The 24293-nt window shown below is 31.8% G+C and overlaps 1 protein-coding gene across 1 annotated transcript in view; it reads right to left on the bottom strand.

Moving 5' to 3' along the window:
- Nucleotides 1-5571: 5571 nt before the first annotated feature.
- Nucleotides 5572-24293, bottom strand: part of LOC145326154 (uncharacterized) — a 190465-nt gene continuing 171743 nt past the window's right edge. Inside the window, exons 15-21 of the mRNA XM_080169300.1 lie at nucleotides 21996-22103; nucleotides 20556-20642; nucleotides 19744-19864; nucleotides 19221-19341; nucleotides 18692-18871; nucleotides 16800-18489; nucleotides 5572-6460 (exon numbers count right to left, since the gene is read on the bottom strand). Of these exons, the coding sequence (XP_080025426.1) occupies nucleotides 6325-6460; nucleotides 16800-18489; nucleotides 18692-18871; nucleotides 19221-19341; nucleotides 19744-19864; nucleotides 20556-20642; nucleotides 21996-22103 (2443 nt within the window). The 3' untranslated portion in view covers nucleotides 5572-6324. The remainder of the gene's footprint in view (nucleotides 6461-16799; nucleotides 18490-18691; nucleotides 18872-19220; nucleotides 19342-19743; nucleotides 19865-20555; nucleotides 20643-21995; nucleotides 22104-24293) is intronic.

Raw genomic sequence — 24293 nt, 5'->3', positions numbered from 1 at the left:
TGATATAATATCTGTTTTCTAGATGGGTGGCTGCATTGTAGCCTCTCAGGATACTCGGGGTTGACGTAGTTTTTCTCTGTTCTGGTGCACTACACTCGTATGTTAGCTCGCAGCTTGCAGCTATGTGGCATGTTTCAGCCTATCGGCGGCAGGGAATGTCCCGTCCTGCTAGCGCCGCTTGCAGCTATGTGGCGTGTTTCAGCCTATCGGCGGCAGGGAATTTCCCGTCCTGCTAGCGCCGCTTATCCAAATCCAGCTGATGGCGGCAGGGAATGTCCCGTCCTGCTAGCGCCACTGGTTCGGATCCTGCTATCTCTTGCAGTAAAATTGGCCTATTTTCAGCCGTTTACACTTATTTGGCTTGTTTCAGCCGGTCCGCAGGCCTGTTTCAGCCCTTTTGGCGCTCAATTCTCCGTTAGATATCAGCGCTGCTCGCGGTTATTCATCAAATTTCGCTGTCTCGCTTCCACAACTGCCGGATGCAGAGTTAAACTTTGCTGTCCAGGGTGGGTAATTCAGGTTGCTTGCGTCAGTTTTGCCAGATTCACTGCTGGGAGTACCTTAGCCTCAGATGCGCGTCTGCTCTACACTTGTGGTTCGCCGTAATCTCACACAGCTGTCACCAAAGTTGTGGTATCCGCCGAGGATAAATGGCAGACACCGGAGTTCAATTAGATTACGGCAGTGTGACAGACGTGGACACCTTACTATAGAGAAGCTACGCTTCTCTAGCTTTCACTAGATAATGATCAACATCTATTTTCAGTTGTCACTTTATTGAAGGGTTAAGATATACTAAAGCTATATACAACAAACATTAACTACAATGGATAGGAATAAATAATCATAACATAAAAGCATTGTAATACATATACAATAGTCAGTTTGGGCAATCATGAGTCCCCATCCCTGGAAAGGGTGGGGGGAATTAAGAATACAGTTAACCATAATATAAATACATATGGATTAGGAATAAAGATAGTTAAAGATAAATCATACAGTAAAACATAGGTAATTGCAATGGTTAGGTAGATGGCTATCCCTGTCTGGGGCAGGCAGGATAGCCCATGGAGCAGCACAATAGGTAGATAAGCATAGAGGGGTTGAGTGGTAGGTCTGGGTACTAAAGAGGGAAGGTTTGATGATTACTTGTGACAACAACAGTCTGTGTGGGGGTGATCCTATCAGGTGAGGGCAGGTTTAGATCCTTTATCCTCAGGGTTGAGGTGGTGCTGATAACTTGGTGGTTGAAGGGGAAGGTTCCGGTGCTTAAGATGGGAGAGGGAGGGGTAACACCCCCTCCCTCCATTTGCAGGACAACTGAGGGATGAAACCAGTACCGTTATCTGACATATTTTCAGGTGGCTTTATAATTGTAGAACAACAGGATTTAGCTAGGTGCGTAGCATCACTATAATGTCTTGGTTTCTGCATGGTCCAGAGCTGCCGCATACCACATTAATACATTTTGTTATTGTGATTAGTATTAGGCTGTCCCATTAAATCTTGTATAAAAATAACAAATTGAGGAAAATATACATAATGGGACCTTCTAATCTAAAACTTAAATTGTTTGCAATCTATTATTGCTTAGTATTTAACTATATGATCAATTGTTTGTATCCAAATCTAAATTTCTAGGTGCTAGATTTAAGGTTTTAGTTTCATTAAAAACTCTCTCTCTAAAATTTAGTTTTCTACTTAAATATTCAACTTATCTAAAAGCCTAATAATTCATTAAAATCAACCTTTTCATTAAAATCAATAAAAGATTTTTTATAAAGTTTAGAGTGATGATATAAATAACTATTGTTCTAAGTTTCAGTTAACAAAAATATTTCAAAAAGAAAGACAAACTTTGAAATAATAGTGAAATTTTGTAAATAGTTAAACATTACATTTATTCAAAGTGATTTTCTATTAAAAAACTCAAATACAGCATTAATGATTTTTTTAAAACTATGGTGTATATAATGAAAACGTATACAGGCTTTTTGTAAAGCTAAGATTATAGTCAAAGATAGGAAATTAAGAAAGCTTAAAACTGCTTAAATAATGGAAATAAATAAATTTCTGTTATAAACTAATAGTGTAAGTATTTGATAATTTTTATTCCATAAAATTAAAACCCATTTAACTAGAAAAATGGTAAAAAAAAATGATTTTACAAAGAAAGTGAAAATTTGACTATATCCAATCTACTCGTTCAGAAATTTCATACAGCCAAAATGATTACTTGATAAAGTTATATAAAAAGGTAGATATCTATTATCTATCTTTCTATATACCTAAAACCTTCAAAGTGCTTAGTTTTTGTTTATTTCATAGTAAAATCAAATGGAACAGATTATTAAGATTATTATGTATTAATGAATTTTATTATCAATGAAAAAAGAATAAAATAAAAGTAAACATTCCTAATTTCTATTACTCCTTTAAAAGAAAACGACAAAGACCAAACTGCATAACTTTTGCACCACTTTTGACGTCATATTCTCCATCTCTTTTTTAGGGGTTTTCTTTCCCACTTCTCCTCTCATCTTCCTCATTATATGACGTCACAGGAATCAAAAGTGACACAAAATTTATGCAGTTTGGTCCTTGTCACGAAAACGATTATGCCCATTAGCAGCGCAGCTATTAGAAATAAATCAATTCAAGAATGTGTAGCTGGGTTTTAACAAGTATAATTGGTTCCATTGGAAGCGCAGCACTAATACGACATAATATTCATAGATAAAAAAAAGAAGGAAATTGTTATTTTGGTTATTTAGTTACATTAGAATATAATATTAAATGGTAAGGTTAAAAAAACCAAAAGGGTTTAAAATGTGTGCAATAATGGTATAGCGAAAAAACACATGATGGTTACCCAATGTTATACACTGACAGAAAGACAAAAGAGCTTAATATCATAATAGGAGGGGTATAAACTTATTAACCCACTTTCAAATGCTTACTATGCCCTTACCCACTAACTAACTGATTTAGTATTTAATTCTGGGTGCGCCATCACCTTCGTAAATTGGCTTATCTATAGGGTGTCTCATAATTTCAAAAGACACTTGCAATAACAAACGAATTGCAAGAAAGGGTGATTCATTATGATAAGCACTAAAAGGAAAAGTATACTTTACTTTCATAATTTGAAAAAAACACGGATAAGTGGCGTAAACACAAATTTGTTTCACCCCTCTTAATGGCTGTATTAGGGGGTGTATCAAAGGGGTTTAAACCCTTGGAAAGGAGGATGGAATTCTAGAGGGGTGTATGTATCCACCCACCTTAGTTTTGCAAAACTCTGACGAGGATGTGATAGCACACCCTAATTTTGTCTGTCTCGTCTCTCTTAACAAATTATAATTAGCTGGCAACATATCATTCAATCAAATAGGAACTTGTCGCTTCTCCCCTAGACTATAATGGCTTGTAAGGAGGGAGGGGGTGGTGTTCAAGGGGTCTATAAGGTTTGGACCACAAAGAATTGGGTCAAGCTCATCTTTCATTTACAAACGTAAAATTCACTTTTTTTAACATTTTGAAAAAATCAAAATTGTGACTAAAGTCTTTATAGAACACAATGATTCTAGAATTGACAGGGGAAGAAAAGAAGTGAAAAGAAACGAATCCAATGTGTTTTTAGTAAGAATGTTTTTGACACTTTTCTTTTTATATATCCTCATTTGTAAAAACAAGAAAAATAAAGTAAAAGAATCACACACATACACACATCCCTTAAATAAATAGCAAATTTTAACCTTGATTTATAAAAAAATTATTCGTTCTTTCTTAATTTTAACAGTATTATTTATTCCACATAAATTTATTTAGATATAATTTAAATATAGGATACTTAATAAGACCTACATACAATTTAAGACTTGATTTTCGAGGTGCCTTGTTTATAACATTGGCCTTATTGTCCTGAGCCGGATCTTTAAATCATTTCAATGGTGCGCCAAATCGGAGTGAGCCAACTTTCCACCAATGAGAGCACAGCATTTTACGAAATACCGCGCTGTGATTGGTTGAAATTCGGCGCACCCCGATTTGGCGCACCATTGAAATGATTTAAAGATTCAGCTCTGGAAATAAATGTTTCTAATGGTAAGGATCATTTTCTAAATAATCCCTGGGTGTTACAATCGGATCTCGATAGGACTATTCTAAATCGGTTACGGTTTCATGGGCGGAATGAGGAACTGACGGTCAGTCCTACCCTAAGTGCACAAAAGTTTTGTTTTTAAAAAGATCACTGCAATCACTAAATGTGTTCTATATTGTAGAGAGCTTACTATTGATCTAGTTTTGTTATTAAGCTTACAGTCGTTGCTGTAACCTTGACAAAAGAGAATGACTTGTTACTTGTCTACTTGTTACCCGAGCAGTGGGGCACCTTATGGCTAGGGGCAAATATACAATTAGTGAATTAACCATAGTTGTCCATTATTAACAAATCATCGACAACTAAATGTTTTACATAATATATGCATCATTCTTTGAATGGAATATACATATATATATAATTTTTAATGCACGAAATAAGATAATTAGATTTGTCTGGCTTAAATTAATTCATATTTTTTGTGAAACTTCACTTCCAAACTAAAAGCACATAATAAAACCGCTAATTACTACTACAAAACAAACTTACACTTGAGGAAATTTTCATATTGGAATTAAACTCGATGGTACTATTCTCAAAGTATATAGGAGTTTACCGTTATACCCGATTGAAGGAGGTGCCTACTTTAAATTCAGAAAAATTTTGCTCATTTATTATTATATCTAATATGATTTATTGTAATAATTGTTCGGCGGCTACAGATATCAGTCGAAAAAAACGTGGTTGCAAATAGACCAATAATGGCACGGCTAGGATGCAAATTGTTGATTTTCTGGCGATAGCAGCTTCTACTGTCGCGATCCGATAACAAACACAGTTTTACTTTAAGTATATTGAATTATTAATAAAATATGATTAATATAGGTTAAAATAGACTTAGGTTAAATATAAAATAAAGATAAAATAAACTGCAATGAATTTTGGTCTGAACACCAGTCAGCCATTGCACAACATCTTGATCCAATCACAGCAACTGCAAGTGTAGGTCTCAGTGTCAATTCACAGGCATGCTCCAATCCTTTTACCATGAACATAAATTACACAAGAGTAAGACTAACTAGAAAGCAGGCATATTTGTGTGCTCTGCAACATTGGTGACGTAGGTATGTTTCATTATTTCCACACTACTACAGCGTTGTGTAGCCAAAGCTGAACAAACATCAGCTCCTCAAATCTGACATCGATATTAAGAATAAATGTATAAGAATAGATGCATTATCCAGATAACTACCTGGTCCAGGTCTTGGACACCATTTTCGTCTACTATCGAAATGCATTCTTTTCTTGTGTAGAGACTTGGCTGTTTTATATTTCCGACGCTATTAATTCATTCTAAAGACCTGATACAAAATCTGAACATGTTATATGTAGATCACGCCCTCTCTAATATTTTCTTTAACACGGCTGCGGCTGCCGAACCCTAATTAATGAGAATAAAAAATACATTTTTATATACTTTATTTTGATCACTGGAAATAATAAATAATTATAATTTATATAAAAAAAAAAAAAAAATATTTCAATCTAAAAGCTAAAAAGCTCGTAGTCATATACAAAAATACGTGAAATACAAAAAATAACTCTATACAAAAATACAGTAAAACATGACTTATAAATTTACTAATTTGATTTAGGGTATCTATTTAAATAGAGCAAGTTATGATAAAAAGTCTGCTGATTTTTCATATTTGTATTTACATTTTTGTATTAATTATAAAGCATTTTAGAGCAAATGTCAGATTTAAATAAATTACTATACTAAAAACATTTACATTTCAAATAGACTAGTATAAAAAGGCATTGATAGATTTATGAAAAATTTATTTAAAAATTATTAATATATATAAGACTTTTATACATTTTTAAAAAGAATTTAAAGCAAAACAAAACATAAATAAGTTCATTTTTGTCCCCAAAAATTATACAAGCCTTTTTCAGATGGGATGAATGATTTGATCAGGCCTATAAATTCAGAAAATAACTCTGTTTTTGCTTGTTTGGTGGTTTTGTGCCTTCACAACCGCAAATTATTTTAACAGCTATTCGGTATTTTTGTTGCTATTTTGCTATGGTGAAATGCTGACGAAAGGGCACTCCTTTGTTATAAATAAATAGACTTTGATATTAATTATTTTTAGAACACAGTGGTAACAAACTGGTATTTAAAAGTCACAGTATATAATTAATTTGCCTTCTGGTTAGAAAACATCATCATCACTGGTGGACGCTCTGACAGAGATGATATTTGTGATTTGATCAATTTCCGGCAACTCTGTTTCCTCGTCGGATACGTCATACCATGGTTTCTCGTGCTTGCGTCCCTTGCTTCGCTGTCTGCAATGAAATAATCCTTGTTAAAAAAATACACAATAATAGCTACAAGGTAGTTGTTCAAATCGAAGCTTTTCTTATCCGTTCGCAACGGAGAGCTCTCAATATAGAGCTGACATTCCACAAGTGTTAATGTACGTTTGTCCAACCGTTTAATTTGAGATCTACGTTTTTTTTAATGTTGACATCCTTATTATGTAAAATCTTATGTAAAATTTATGACTCGGTAAATCTAGATTTAATATGTAAATGTTTGATTTGTTAAGCTTCGCTTTTATGAAGGTAATCATCCCATTTTTAAGCAAAATTTTGATATCGCTTTGCTCTACTTTTAAAAATACAACCACATACTAAAAACTACTATGAATATTAAACTTTTTTGCAACAAGGATCAAAATATCCATGGGTAGCACAACAACAACAAATCCATAATTGTAAGAAAAATTTAAGTCAAGATTGTCAAAATTATGTTTCAGAAACAAAAGGAGAGTTTTTTTAAAGAAGAATTTTATGGACGTTTTAAAAACTGCAGCATTTGGAGATAAAGAAGTGGGAATGAAAAATATTATTGATCATGCCTTGCCTCTACGTAGATTTATGTTATGGGATGACAAACGTACAGACAAATGCAGACGTACGCACGGACGGACGGACATAATCTAATATTAGATTAGCTGCGCTTCTAATAAGTAAATTTTACAACTTGACACTGCACTAAGAAAATACATAATAAAACGAATGCAGTCAAAAAAAAAGACATTTCTTTAATATTACCAAATAAAAAAACATGACTTGAAGATCTTATGCTTTACAATAAAATCTTTTTTTAAGCTAAAATAAAAAAAAATGTATTAGTAGTGAAACTACTTTACACTTTATAGTCTTTATAGTTATGAGGTAAAGTGATTTTCTCAGCTGAAGTTTTTAGTAAAGATCCCTGTAACAATAAGCATCCAGTGTATAATTCACTTATTTCGTGCGCTTCAGGCTTCAAAAGATAAATAAATTAAAAATTCCAACCACAAAAAAATTTGAAATAACAAAAATTAGCTGGAATGAATAATCTCCCCTTAAAACTGAAGAAATGAAAATGTAAAAAATTCATTGAGACACACAACACAAGTATCTCTCATCTTTTCTTTAATGCGGTTTCACTCAACTTTAAACTCAAAGTGTTTATAAGAAAGTATCTTTTTTATTTGTGTCTTCAAAATTAAACTTCAAAAAGTGGTTGCTACAGCTAGGGGCGTGTTGAAGGGGGGTATTTCTACCCCACGGCAAAATTAAGAAGTTTGGAAACAACCCTCAAAATCACTCTTCACCTTACATGACAAAAGACTTCGCCTCCTGATACACCCCCCTAAAACACAAAAAGGGGGTTTCAAGATAAATTTGTTACTCACACCCCTTAAATTAAAAAAGTACACCCTTCTAACATTAAATTTACCAGTCAAAAGACCTTTTTTTTCGAATTTATTGATTATACTTATGCTTATACATTTATGTTTGTATTTAATTGTTATTTCAATTACACAAAAAGTATGCATTGACCAACAAACAAGCTTAAACTATACACAAACTGCACTTCTAAAAATGTAAAACTTTCATGAATGCTAAATCAATTTGCTAAGTAAGAAATGAAATAAAGTAACTTTGAATCTTAAAAATTGCATCCTTTACAAGGAAAGTGATTTGTATCATGAAAGTTTATGTAAAAAATAATTTGTATTATCTTATTTTTAACACCAGATAATTATATCTTTCCACAAATCTAACTAACTAAAAAACTGTCTCTAATTCTAATTATTCAGTTTAGATTTCCCTCTCTATCCCTTTCTCTTCATACAATGTTTTGCAAATCTAGCTAAGCAATCGAACAGCAAATGAATTGATACATAAAAAATAAACAAAAACTATTAAAAGATCGTTTTTCTTTATTATCATATACATTTTTTAAGTTTGCAAAATTCGAAGAAAAAAAAGTTAAACGAGTTTAAAGAAACTTTATGTTTGGTAATTTAATTTGTTAAAAGCAAGCAAGCGCATTTTTTCTTCACTTTTTAGAAATTCATTTTTGACACACTTTTTATGTTTATTAAAGTTTTTATGAAAGAATAATGCAGTAAAGTTGACTTTTTAAAATCTTAACCACTAGACTTTGGGGAAGCTCTGTATTAGTCCCTATTAGGTTTTAGGCTATTTTTAATAGAGGTAAGAAAACCTCTTAAGAGAAAAAAAAACTCTAAAATTTAATTTAACCACAAGAATGATGAGCTTGAAGGAAACCCTGTATCGGCATTTATCAGGTTTTAGGCTGTTTTACAGAGAAATTATACAGAACAAACATAGGACAAAAATAACAAGGACAAAAATGGAGACAAGTAAATAAATGCAAGGAAAATAACAAAAAAAAATATTTATGTCCTAAAACTTAAGATATATAAAAACAAAGCTATTATTCTAAATAGACAATAATGATTTTAACCCAGATTATATTTGTTGCAATTCAATTATAGAAGACATAGCAAGGACAGGGTTGGGTAATATGATATTTTATTCAATTTAAATCTTCTAATGCTAGTATAAATTTCATAAAAAATCCGGGAAAGAGAACTATTTAGTTATGTCATGCAATTTCTTTTATTTTTTACTGGTTTGATTATATTTCGTAAAAATCTGCTTAACATTTCAAAGTTTTTTTCATGTAAAAACACTGTGGAACTTATTCTTTTAGTCGATAAAACTATATTAAACAACTAGCGACTACGCCCCCTAGAAGCCTCTAGGGGCACTTGAGGTAGGAGGGGGGAAAGTCGACCTCATCCCATTTTAAATTTGAGTTTCAAAAGAGTAAAAAAACAAAAATTTTGGGAGGGGGGTGAAGACACCCTCCCCAAAAATAGTTTAAAACCTTCCCAGTACCTATAAGAAGCTTCACTGTAAAAGAGAACAATATCGGTTCAATGGTTAGCGAGATCCTTCGGGACAGACAAAAAACGCTTACTACTTTATATAATAGGATAGCATAGTATATTCACCTAAAGAATACTCAATCACTGCTTGAAGGTTCTTAAATTATTCCATTGATTAATGCCATATAATAGAATAAATTATTAAATTTTGTCAGCATATGTGGTATGCTACAAGTTTTTCAATATTAAAATGATTGTTAAAAAAGAATTAATATTGATATGAGTAAGTATATAAAAAATTAAGGATCAATGTTAAAGTTGAACAAACAATCAATGATTTTTATTGATTAGAATCACTGAATCTTTGTCTTGGAGTTACAGGCATTAGGATATTATTGCAAATATCCTTATACTAGAGTTGGCTCGATATAATTATCTCCCTATTGGCTAGTTTTCTATATGCATATCTATTTCTCAATAAATCTATTTTCCTCACCCGGCATTACTCTCTAAAAGAAAGTAAATATTTAATAATTTAAATGATTTTTAAAAGATTTTTTAAAATTATATTTTTTTTCTTTACATTACCATCACCAAAGGGTTAATGATGATGATTACAATTTTAGTTTAATATTTGAACACACAAAATGTCGCCACAATCGAATTCTTTTAAAACAGAGTTTTCTTAAATTTATCATATTATAAATTTAAATTTTCTTTTTTATGATTAGAAATTAAATACATCAATATAAGGTAAATAGCAACATGAAATTAAAAAAATGAATTTATTTTTAATAAAGTAAAATAATGGGTCTTATCGTTCTGGGCAATGAGAGTTTATTATGGATTATTGGAGCACTATGAGTTTTAATCATATATTCCTTGGAAAACTTGAGCTCGTTTATAGACATTTATTTCCTATATAGATCTGTCATGGATCTTGAAGCAATTAAGCAGGCCGTTTTATACATGTTAAAAATTGGAAGATTTCATTAAATAAAAGTAATCGCAAATATACTTAGTAAATAAACATTCAATAAGCAAAATAAGAATTCTGGCTAACCCATAGAAAATTCAAAAAGCTAGCATTATCAAATTATGCATCTAGTTTACTATTGCAGGTTTTCTACCGTTATTACCATATGTTATAAATGTCTTTCCGTCCGTCTGAAGCTTAAGATCTCGGTAGCCACTGAACGGATTGGATTCTAATCTTCAAGGAGTATATCTACTGGTTCTGTGATGTTTTAGACTATTTTCTTGGGAGTTGGGACAACCACAACACCCCCCCCCCCTCCCCCCAAAGAAAAAATACTACCCACCCACACCATTTTTTTAAGCAGGTAATTAAAACTTTGGAGGTCGCACCACCACTGGTACTTTTTTTTTTTTTTAAACTACCTCTTGGGGAAAAAGCCCATAGAGTTTAGAGGATAAGCCGCTAGTAAATAGATAAACCTCTAATAAACTCTATATTTATTGACGTGATAGAATTCAGCAATGATATTACACCCTTATATTTTAGTTGTAAACAATTTTTGAAAAGACTCATGAAAGGAGGGAGGAGACAATGTCAGTTAAATAATTCCCAATTCTTTTTTCCTTTAAAGATTAAAAGCTGCAAAAGGTAGGGGTTAGGTATTTATTAACCGTCCATTGTCTTATCCGTCAAGATCCCTGGCAAGACTGGATAATAATGAAAGTTGCAGCAGTACTAATAAAGCTATTAGTGGCCTAATGCAATACCAATATATTTGTCCCACTACTACTTTAAAATAGGACAAATTTAAGCACTGTTAAAAAAATATATATTAAAAAGCTACTCTAAAAAGTTTTTTTAAACAAGTATTACACAATGATAAAATATAATAGTTGTGAAAATAAAAGTAAAGTGTAAAGTGGAATATATCAAACAACAATTTTTCTTTTGTTATTTTCTTTCGTTTTGATTTAATGAAGTGAATGACGGAAAAATTATGATATTTTTTTATTATTTAAAGAGCCTCTTTATTCACCAATCTTAATAAATTTGCGGGACGGAGGGGACTGTAAATTATACTAATATAACTTTGGGTATTTTTATTACATATTGATTGGTTGGTTTAAAATAGAAGTGTCCAAACTTTTGAATAATTGTAATCTAAAGAAGGTGTTGACGTTATTTTATTATTGGGGATGTATATTTATTGCACAATGTCTTATCCCTTAAGATCCCTGACACAGTGTGTCACTACTGATAATCCTCTAACTGTACAATACCATTGCCCTACATCCAGATTTCTTCATGAAAGGATTTCATTTCAGGTGTGCAGGCATTTCCCCCATAAAAACTAGTTAATTGAAAACACCATACATCAAAAATTTAAGGATTATCATAAATATCCTAATAGAACTATATTTTTATAACGGATCTTAAGGGATAAGACAATGAACAATAATTTTATATACAACCCCAATGATGATAAATAAAAGTATAAAAGTTCCTCTTTATGTAGATTAATTTTCTTTCTTAAAATTTCAGACCATTATTTGTTTGGAGCCAACCAATCAATAATTAATAAAAGTACCTAAGTTTTCAGCCAATTAATTAGATAACTTGGTTATAAAACTTTGGGTACCAGTGTGATTTACAGTCCAACATCCCCCCCCCCCCCCCGACTTTTCTTGTGTTGGCAATTTTGCACATGTAATAAATATGCGGAATTCATAACACACTAATAGTGTGCAAGCCCCAAAACTTTTATCAAAGTCAAATAGTTTATAAAATAACACAGTAGTTGTAAAGAAGGAAAGTTGGGATTGGTCAAAATATTAAAAGCTGCAATTCTGGTGGCAAGGCTTCTCTATAATTCTTTAATGTGTCATTCTGTAAGTTAAGACATCCTTCGAAATTTTAGCAATATTAACTTTAATTCGAACACATTTTTTTTAACAATTTAAAAGAGGTGTAAAATACTTTTGCGCTTCTCGCGTCAATTTACCGGTTAAAAGATGTTTTTTTTTTAGCTTTTGACCATCCTTCTTTTTGTTCTTGTTATAGGCTTTGTGAGGTCAATTCGATTTCGACAGACGAACGACAAAAGGATATGTTTTGTAAGGTTGAGTAAGGTACATGGAAAATGGAACCCCAATGTTTCTTGTTTTTTTTTATTTTGAAAAAAAGTACCTTATGTTTTCTGGGTCCACGAAATCTAGTTTCTAAAGTTTATGTCGAAAAATTGTTTCACTTGAAATCTGTCATGACTTTCATATTTTCGAATTGGCGCTTTTCTAAGAGAATACATTTTTTTCGACTTGCCATGGTTTACTTTTGTCTACGAGGACATTTCTATATTTGAGATGCAGTGATTCTATTTTATAGACGGCAAATTACTCTAAGAAGACACTCCTGCGCTTATATTATAATAAAAACGTTATCTTTGTGAGTTTACTGAATGTATATCTGTAGCAAGTAATCTCGCTAACCACTGGACCGATATAGTTCTACTTTATAGTGAACCTTCTTAAAGATCTAGGAGATGTTTAAAACTTTTTAAGGAGAGGTATCCTCTACCCTTCATGAGAATTTTCAGTAGAATAGAACCTCCCCCTCTCCCATTTCTTCCCTCAAGCGCCCCTAGGGGGCCCTAATAAGTAATAAATGAATATTTTGTACAACATGACTGTCCCTTTGTAAAAGAAGATTGGAGGGAAAATGAAATTATATGCACAAGTATTTATGTTTATTTGTACAAAATACATAAATACAGGGCGGAGAAAAGGTAAAAAAAATACTAAAATGCAAGTCAATTACATTAAACATGTTGTTAAAGTCAAAGTACACAAATTATTATAGTTCACAAACTTAAAAAAGGAAGCAGTTGATAGTGCATAATAAAAATGACGTCATACAATACAAATGATTAATGAGAGGCCAGAATACATTTTCTCGTATTCATTCGAATCCGGTGGATAGGAACCGGTTCTCATCCATACGAAAAAACTATGTCTAGCATAGTATTATATCCAGTTTTCTACGAATATAGAAATGTACATCTTGGGGCTAAAAAAATTGGTTTTAATCTTATAATTGTACATTCTATATCCGCGGAAAGCCGTTTATAATACGATGATAGAAATAACTATTACCATTGGTCAATTACAATGTAAATTTGCCTTCTATTGATCATTTGTATTGTATGACGTCATTTTTGATTAGGCACTATCAACTGCTACAAAAAAGCGTTACTAATATATAAGAAATAAAATTTTCATTATTTCTATCGTAAGAAAAGCTTAAACGTTTTAAAATAAAAGTTCAAAATCTATATTTCAATATAAAATAATTCTGACCACCCTGTAATTGTCAATATGTTTGTATGTATAAAATAAATAAATTAATATTCGAAAATAAAATAATTGTATACACCCTGCAATTGTTATTATGTTTGTATGTATAAAATAAATAAATTAATATTCCAAAATAAAATAATTGTATACACCCTGCAATTGTTATTATGTTTGTAAGTATAAAATAAATAAATTAATATTCCAAAATAAAATAATTGTATACACCCTGTAATTGTTATTATGTTTGTATGTATAAAATAAGTAAATTAATATTCCAAAATAAAATAATTGTATACACCCTGTAATTGTTATTATGTTTGTAAGTATAAAATAAATAAATTAATATTCCAAAATAAAATAATTGTATACACCCTGTAATTGTTATTATGTTTGTATGTATAAAATAAATAAATTAATATTCCAAAATAAAATAATTGTATACACCCTGCAATTGTTATTATGTTTGTAAGTATAAAATAAATAAATTAATATTCCAAAATAAAATAATTGTATACACCCTGTAATTGTTATTATGTTTGTATGTATAAAATAAATAAATTAATATTCCAAAATAAAATAATTGTATACACCCTGCAATTGTTATTATGTTTGTAAGTATAAAATAAATAAATTAATATTCCAAAATAAAATAATTGTATACACCCTGTAATTGTTATTATATTTGTATGTATAAAATAAATAAATTAATATTCCAAAATAAAATAATTGTATACACCCTGTAATTGTTATTATGTTTGTATGTATAAAATAAATAAATTAATATTCCAAAATAAAATAATTGTATACACCCTGTAATTGTTATTATATTTGTATGTATAAAATAAATAAATTAATATTCCAAAATAAAATAATTGTATACACCCTGTAATTGTTATTATGTTTGTATGTATAAAATAAATAAATTAATATTCCAAAATAAAATAATTGTATACACCCTGTAATTGTTATTATATTTGTATGTATAAAATAAATAAATTAATATTCCAAAATAAAATAATTGTATACACCCTGTAATTGTTATTATGTTTGTATGTATAAAATAAATAAATTTATACATCAAAATAAAATAATTCTATACACCCTGTAATTGTTATTATGTTTGTATGTATAAAATAAATAAATTTATGTTCCAAAACTGGTTGAAACAAATGAAATTAAAAGGATTATAGATGCACAACAGCCAAGTTATTGTTTCAGCAAAAGGGACATTCAATTGTATAAAAATTGTCGAGCATTGAGTCAAAACGAAAAAATAATTACTTTCGCAGATAGATATCCAATTACTGCTTTAAAAGAAAGTAAATAATTTTCTATTGTCGATAAAACATTCTAAAAACTTGGTAAAAATTGGTACAGAATGTATCCTATTCTTAAAAAAGAGGCATTCAAACATACAGAGAAAATGTTGGCTGTTTTTTTGTCATTTACTCTACAATTATTTAGATAGACACAACAACATCCAATTTAGGAAAACATGTCTTGTGTTTACTTGCTTGTTGCACTTTATCAAAATTTATGTTATGTATTTTCAGTATTATGCAAGCAGTTGGAAAATTTAAAACAGGGCTGGATAGCCGCACCTCATATGCTTTTAATAAGCCGCAGAAAAATTATAAAACAACAGTATGTATAAACCTGATCCTAATATGATACTTTATCTAATTGGCTTTTAAAATATATCTTAAGCCCGACTGCCGAGCCCTGAGTGAATCTACAACTTTTTAATACTAAACAAATAGCATTACAGGATATATAAACATTTTAGATTTGATTTTGTAGCTACATCCATAATAGGGGCTGTCCGTAAATCCAACAGTTAGATTTACATACATATGTAGACTAAACGTTTGTTAACTAAATTGATACGTGTGAATGACATATCTGATAAAAGTATTCTATCAACTGTGATTTTTTTACATTGTCTTCCAAAATTAATCTTTTATCTATGCGCAAATTTGTCCTTGTTTTAATATATTAGTCCTAAAAATTTGGTATTTATTTCTTCAAAAGCGTTTTACATAATTAAATTATGTTTGGTCAAGTTAAGGTAAATTAATATTATACAAAGTCCTTAAAGCAATTGAGTATTGACCCTTCGCAATATCTATTGATCTAAAGTAATATTTAAATATATTTGATTCTCTCTCTCTCTCTCTCTCTCTTTGCCAATTTTACCTATATAAACCAAGCTAAATTGGTTCTAAAATTAAAGGAATGTTTGGTTTATAAAAAAAGTGTGAGAGTTTTATTTAAAAAAAGGTAATTGGATGTAAGTATTTACCATTTACATTGAACATTGTATTAAATCTTTATTAAGTTGATCAGGTTTTAAGCCATTTTCTAATGGCTTTAAATTCCTGGCTATATAATATTTGAATTCTTTGAAGTGCTAGACCTTAAATGAGATTATTTCAGTCCCTTTGTCACAATACTATAACAGCAAAATTACTAGCTATTTCTTTGGAGTCACCTTTCTGTGATTTGAACCACTGTAAACCTAGCCTAACAAGTCTTGTATAAAGGATAAATATATATGAAATGGGTCAAGGATGGTACAATGGTAATTCATTTAAAATCATTTATCAATACAAATACCAATAATACATCAAAACATTTTATTTTACTCTTGTTCTCATTCTATTGCTTTTAAACTATATTTTCATTTAGACCAGTTGTATCAGTTTAAAATTTTGATGTCTATCCTGAAACTTCGTTGTACTAGAGACGTTACAAAGTTCTGCTATGTTTGTTGCATCACATTATGCATTACCATGATCAGATAAAAGTAAAACTTTAAGATGCAGTTCTAGCAATCAAGTGTTAGTTGTCTGTTAATTGCCTAGTTTTAAGTGTGTTACTTTGGGACTAATTTACAGAAGTGAAAGAATTGTATGAGTAATATAAAACTTTGTATTTTCTTTTATATTTTGGTTTGCTTTAAGCATTATTTGCATGTTTAAGTGTACAATACTCTCCAAATGTCCAAGTGGTGTAACTTTTTACCTTATTATTTTGTTCTAATTTTCGCTTTTAAGAACGATGCAATCCCAGCTATTTTTGTAAAATGTAAATCATATTACCTTTCTACAGTGTCTTGTTGACTAGAACTGTTGATATTATTATTATTATGATTAGCTGACTCCATATTTGATATTTGTCTGCCATTGGGGGTGGTTGATGAGGAGATAACTATGGTTGTCGTCTGATTACTGCTCGTACTAACATCAGCAGAGCTATCTAACGTGTCACCTGCCAATTGGCTTGCCGGAGAATTATTCCTGCTCTCTGATTGGCTAGTATTTAGAATTCTGGCCTCTGATTGGCTGTTGCTGTTCCCGCCATTAAGTTGTATTGTACTTGTGGTAGAGCCAACTTCATGTTTGCCAGATGACAAGCTGGAATCCCCTCCTCCTGATCTTGAGGATAAATCAGAATTATCTGATGAACCTGAATATGACTTGCGGATAGCTGGAGTTGACAGTGAGCTATCAGGACGGGATGAAGTGGCAATAATGCCCGAATCATCTGATTTTGCCATGCTGTTCTTGATGCCGTATTTGCCACCTCTGGTTTGGCGTACAGCACCAATCCCTGGAGACCTGCCAGGTATTGAAGTTGAAGGAACCTGGATCCTTGTCACAGAATGATCCCGGGTGCGGGCAGTCACTGAACTTTCCTGACCCACGCCATCCTGGCGTAAATCATCCACAGACTTGCGCAAAGGCGTTGCAGAATAACTTTCACTGTCAGACTCAATCTCACGGCCATCTTTGCCGCTCTTCCGACGTCCCGCCCACTTGGCAATGGATAGCTTTTTCAAGAATCCACGCTTGCTGCGGCCTCCGCCGGCTACAAATAATGAGTCTGGCCCTCGTTCAGCTAATAGTTCAGACGACATTGATTCAGGATCGTAATCACCAAAAATTTCCTCCTCTCCATTTTCAGGTTTAATTTCATCAAGGATGTTTGCACTGTTTCGTCTCTCATCATTGCGAGAAAAAGCTTGCACCCCATGCAAAATATCTGGTTCAGACATTTTTCGGCCATTTACATCTAATGACTGGAATTTTGGTCGTGTAGCCATTATATTAAGTTGGCCATTACTACTTGTTGTGCTACGTTTGGAAATATACATTTGATTATAGTTGTCTGATATTCTTCCTCCTCTGTGAGTTTTATTCCATCTTGAGGTAATGTCTTGTTGACTATTTGTTGTAACAGCATTGTCTTTCAGGCTTGTGTGCCCATAATCTGGAGTTCCCAAAGGTTGCCCACTAGGGGACAACGCTAAGCTCATACTACCCGAGCTTTTGTTGAGCATCATGCTTGATGTATGTCTGCTGGCATTGCTGGTAACGCCGTACATTGAAGGCAACAGGCTCATTTGACCGCTTGAATTATCTATTGAATTCGCTGAGGTCACAGTAATGTCTGTTACGATTGTAGTATTGGAATTTGATGTTGATGTTACGATGATATTTTGCTGTTGTGAAGACATGGCTGGCGACCAACTGAATGTCTTTTTCAACTCCTCTTCTTCACTAGAATCAGGCTCAATAACTTCTACAACAGACGCCGTGCCGGTATCAGACGTAAGCGCCAGTTGTTGCAGTTGAAGGCGGAGCCGTTCCCGACGCTGTAGCTTTTCCTCCGCCTCCAGAAGGGTTCCGGTGGTGGATGGGCTGTTGTGGGCGCCGCGAATAAGCTCTGTGGCGGTGGCCTTGGCGGTGTGATAGTCTAATCCACTGCTTGGCGAATCTGTGGCACCACCTAAAAAAAACATTGATTAATTCAAGAGTAGCTGCAATTTAAGATACAATTTAGAATTTATTAAGTTATTTTTCCTTTCCAATTTCCACATATATTATTTCTTCGGGATCTTAGGTATCAACAAGAACATCGAGAAGAGCATTAAAAACATCTAAAATAAAATTAGTAAATAAACCTCAAATATTTTCAAAAATGAACAAACCTATAGCACTGTAGATAGGAGAGCCTACGGAACTATACATACTCTCACTCAACGAACTCTCAGACTTGGTATCCCTCCTACTCCGGGAGGGGGTAGGTGATGACGCCCCTAAAGGTGGTGGGGGGCTGGGATAAGATTTTCCTGGAGAGGGAGTAGAAAGCTTCTTTCTACGCTGGATGCCTAGAATATTAAATTTTAATTTTCATGATAAGCTTAGTTTCATGTTCAAATATGAAAAATTAAACTGTTCAATGCTTTAGATAGTTATATTATCGCATTATAGATAGTTTTCCGCGGATATTAAAATGAAATATTGTAAGATTAAAACCAGTTTTATAGCCACATGGGACCGAAGGTCCGGTTGAACAATACTGATTTTATGATTTTTATTTTAATATTCGTAGAAATGTTGACGGTAAAACGAAGGTATATATTATGTTTCCGTATGCTTGAGAACAGGTTCTCATCCAGCGGATTGAAGCCATACTGGAAAACCCTTCTTAAAACTGTTCACCAAATGACCACTTACTTGTAACATTCTTCATAGATTCATAAATAGCCTCAGCTGATCTCTCCTCTCTGAGTTGATCAGGTGACCGTCTGCCTCCGATGACCTCAAAATCAGCTGATCGCATGCCAGTATTTGTCATCTGAAGAATTAATATTTAAAATTAAAATTATGTTTATTTTTGTATATCTTAATAATTTATGGTTCGTCTGTCTGTCTGTATCTATTTACTCTTATCCACAAATTTAACAATCTGCCATACTTATATACATTTCCTTAAATTATCTGTCTAAATTTAACATCTGACGAAATTAACTTTATTTTATTCATCTAATTCTTATATTAGTGGTTCTATCTATCTTTGCATTAATCTGCTATGAAAAAAAGAATCAATATGTAGAGAAAAAAAGTAGGTTTCCTTCAAGGGTTCCACTATGAAATGATAACTGTTGCAGGCAGACAAAATATATAGGATTCTCTTAACTAGTAATTTTAAAAAGTCATCTCAATTAAGTTTTAGCTGTTTTCCTAAAATGAGACGTACCTCAAGATCTGAATAGTCTGTATCAAGCTCTGACAGAGAAGAGGCTGAAGAATTTATTCCAATTGAGGAAGAAGCCGCGCTTAAACTACAACCCTGGCCCCGGGTTTCTTCAAGTCGGTCCCTAGAAAAATATAAAATGTTTGTTTAAATATTATTTTTAACAATTTATTTAGAAATCTTTGTATGTCTGTCTATTTGTGTTTATATGTGTCTGTCACTCTGTACATCTATCTGTATATACATGTATATGTGTGTTTATCTGTCAATCTATTTATATGTTCATTGTTTACACATTTCTCTGTCTCTTTATGTGTCTAACTAATCCTGTCTATATATCTATAATACAAAGTAGAACGATGTTTGTCTGTTTGTCTGTCTGTCTGTCCGTCTGTCTGTCTGAAGCTTGAGATCTCAGTAACCACTGAACCGATTGAGCTCTACTCTTCAGGAAATATATACCTACTGGTCCTGTGATGATTTTAAGCTATTTTCTTGGGGGGTGGGACATCCCCAACCCTCCCCCCCAAATGAAAAATACTCTCCCACAAAAAAATATTTCTTTTAAAAACTATAATTTAAAAAGAGGTTGACTACCCCCCCCCCCCCAAAAAAAAAAAACAATGCCCCCCCTTCCCAAATTTTTTGTTATATTTTTCTTTTTAAATTTAAATAACGCAAAAATAGGTTGATCAAACCTCTTGGGGCAAAGCCCCTAGAGGCTAGGGGCGAAGTATATCTAAATAACAATCAGTCTATCTGTCTATCTATATATAATTATCTATCTATTTATTTGTCCATAGTTTTATATCTACCTTAAATGTCTGTGGCAGTAGGAATTCTCTATGGTTGGATTTGTGGTAGGTCTTGGCTTCTTCACATTATCCTCAGCTAATATTATCCTAAAACATTATAAAAGTTAAAGATAGAAAAATAAAATTTCTCAGCGAGTGAGGAGACATTGGATTGTATATCAACAAATTATTTTAATCTACAAACACAGTTTTTTCCATTATGGCTTCGTAACCGATTAATATCATAAAATCATAAAACTTGTTTCAATCTTATAATTTCTCATTAAAATATCTGCGGAAAGTTGACTATTATACGATGTCACAAATAATTATTATAATCATTGCGGATGTATATCAATTTATCGACCATTGTCTTATCCCTAAGGCGTCCCTCTCCAACCTTCTTCAAAATACCAAATATTTTTAATTGAAAGGAAATTTTGCCTAGACATTATCCACTTCTTAAACCTGAGTAGTCTAGTTGCATTAGGGAGGAAGGCATTGTAAATTACACTTGTACCCAAGGACAAGAGAATGATATTCTGACAAACAATTATAAAGCAAAATTTCCCCACAACCCCATTCCCCTTTTCCTCCCCTTCTTTCCCACCACTCTTCACTTGCATAAAACACTTAATAAGGTTTCATGATTTTACATCAAAAACTGTATAAGGTTTCGTGTTTTTTTTGTAGAATTGATTGTTAAAATAGCTACCCCTGCTTGTACCCAATATTTTATCAAAATCTCTTAGATTGCGTAAAAACTATGGGTACATTAACTCCTAATTGGTTGGATCAAACTAGAAGTGCTTATTAATTCAAATTTAGAAAAGAATTTCATTGAAGGTGTACTAAACTTTATCGTCTATTGTCTTATCCCTGATTTTCATACAATAAGGAAAAATTTTAGGGGTATGATTTATATTTGAAATTGATATTCTATCCCTGCAACCAATATTTTGTCCCAATACCAGCCGACAAAAATTATATTGTTGTCCGTGCAGATTTATTTTCAATGTTTGTATATTCCATCCCCATATTATTATTATGACTGGACACAACGTGTTTTGACGCCTTTACACTACTATTTCAAACAGGGTTATAGTTTTATTCATCGTCCTGTATAGCAAATAATCCTGGGAATGAATTTAATATTCTTTGATAAAGAAATCACGAAACCTCTTTACATAGGAATAAAGGTTGCGTGATTTTATATTTTAAGGCTTGGGACATTTTAAAGATAAAGCCCAATAAAAAAATATTTAAGTGACAGAAATTGTAAACTTTAAGAGAAGGAAAATTATTTAGTTTGTTCCTAATAATTATTAAGATTATTCCTTATGGTGAGGAAGTTTCATAGATAGTTTGAAGGCGATAGGATAATTCTAACATGCCTAAAATTACGATCAGAACTTTATGGACGTATCACAATCATAAATAAGAATTATTAAGTTTTGTCACCTGTGTTCTAGATCAGCAAGGGAGGAGGTAAAATAATTATTCTTGTATGAGTCTAGCTGGTCACGTAGCTCAGAACACGTGGACAGGTAGCTGCTGGACATAGTGGACCTAGATAGATAGGTAGATTAAATGATTATTCTTGTATGAGTCTAGCTGGTCACGTGGACAGGTAGTTGCTGGACATAGTGGACCTAGATAGATTTATAGATTAAATAATTATTCTGGTATGAGTCTAGCTGGTCGCGAAGATCAGAACACTTGGACAGGTAGAACTAGACATGGAGGACCATTAAAAATAGATTGATTGAGATAAAATTGACAACTAGGTCTGAATAAATAAATAATTTCATTTGAACATCTATGAGTCAACTCAAAGATTAAAATACAAGTGTTACATGATAAATATTAAATATATTTGTTTCGTAACTTGAGGATACACTTGTCCTTGTATAATATGAAACAGTATGTACAATACAAAATATCAGTGATAGATATAAATTATAACATTTTGATATTCTATATATGAATTGAAACTTTATAGCTCTAAATCTATTTAAACTTTGGTCTTATTGTGCTGAGGTCCATAACCCTGTGAGGCCTATACCTGCGGTACTATATCAAACCTAGAATAACCTGACCAAACGTGATAAACAACCCCCCCCCCCCCCCTACTTATTTTCAATTTATTTCAAAATAAGGGGAGGGGGGGGGGTTTCTATGCTCGACTTTGGAAATTGAGAAAATCGTTGTTCTTTTCCGACCAATAATATTCTTTTTTAGAAAACATGAACCTATCCCTTATGAAATATGACCTTAGGTACATGCATGTATGACTTGATGGTATTGATAGAAATTTTATTACATTTATTTACAGTATACACACAACATTTAAGTTTGAACACAGAATAATATTAGAGAAAATTAGATCTTGAACAACAAAGCTTACAATTTTGAATTATCATTAAGTAAGGTTATTTCTGTCCATTGAGATCTTGCTTTTAGAGAAGGTTTTATGTGGATCACAATCAGATTTTTCAGTCAGTAATGGAAAATGAAAGTTGTTTTTAAAAGTATGGGACGCAGCCGATAGTTATTCAAAAATGCACTGGGATTGCATGGCTTAAGAAAACGCGCAAAAGATCAGACTTTTTAGTAAGTTGCCAGAAATATGTCCGTAGGTCCGATTCTTAGGTATTCACTTTTTGATAACCGGGTAGATTTTCATGGCACCAATTTATGGTTGATGGTTAGATTTATGATCTTATAATATACAATTTTCCAAAGATTAGATATACCAATAATGTGTGCCTCATTATTTATTTGTTAATTTATAGACTTATAGCTATGTTGATCAGGGAGGGAGGGGAGATCGAGATTGTGCTGTTTATTACACTAGTCTCCAAAGTTAAGTGCCCCAACGTTTCAACCACTAATCGATATCTACCAAGGGGGTAATTTGTGTATATTCATTGAGGATGTACATCAATTTATTGTCCATTGTCTTATCCCTTTATATCCCTGAATTTTGATGGTTGGTTGTCATCCCTAATAAACATTTTATTATTATTGTCTATGTCCTTGCTTTCAATGTAAACCTGGTAAAGGTTTCCTTTGATCCTAGGGCGAAGGAAGGGACATAAGAATAAGTAAATAGCAGGTAATTTCTCTAAATCATACTTTTTTAAATTGATTATTATCAACAAATGTGTCTGCCTGAAATTCATTTTAATATCGCTATGACTATAAGCGTTCAGGCTAACTCTGTGTGTCAGTCTGTCTATTATATAATTTGTTTTGATAGATATTTAAGTTTTAATGTAATAATTTTTCATAAACCAATAAGCAAAATTTGTTCGTCTGTCGATATAGGAATATCTGATTAAAATGATTTTTAAATAATATTGAATTTAAATTACAATTTAAGTTTATTTAATTTACTAATCAATTTTTGGCATCATTAAAGCATAGATAATATTTATTGAAAGTTTCAAAGTATTTTCATATTCATGGAAAAGATATTATGAAATAATTTAGTTAATTATAAAATATTTTATAATTATAACTTATTGGTAATATTTTACAGTATTTTTAATGTAAAAAAGATGATTATTGTATAACAAGGATGACAACATCCATAAAAGCGAAGCAATGAAACGGTAGGACAAACGGACAATAACGCTTGTATAATGTCTGAATAATCAGAATATAAATGTATAAGAGTTGAAGCAAAATTGTATATAAATTTGTTGAAAAACTGCTTTATACAGGATAATGATTATTGACATACTTACATATTTA

Source organism: Acartia tonsa, chromosome 8, assembly GCF_053477335.1.
Source record: "Acartia tonsa isolate MP-2025a chromosome 8, ASM5347733v1, whole genome shotgun sequence".
Classification (NCBI taxonomy): Eukaryota; Metazoa; Arthropoda; class Copepoda; order Calanoida; family Acartiidae; genus Acartia; species Acartia tonsa.
Note: the sequence above shows the minus strand (reverse complement) of the source record. Positions and strands in the feature narration are given on the sequence as shown.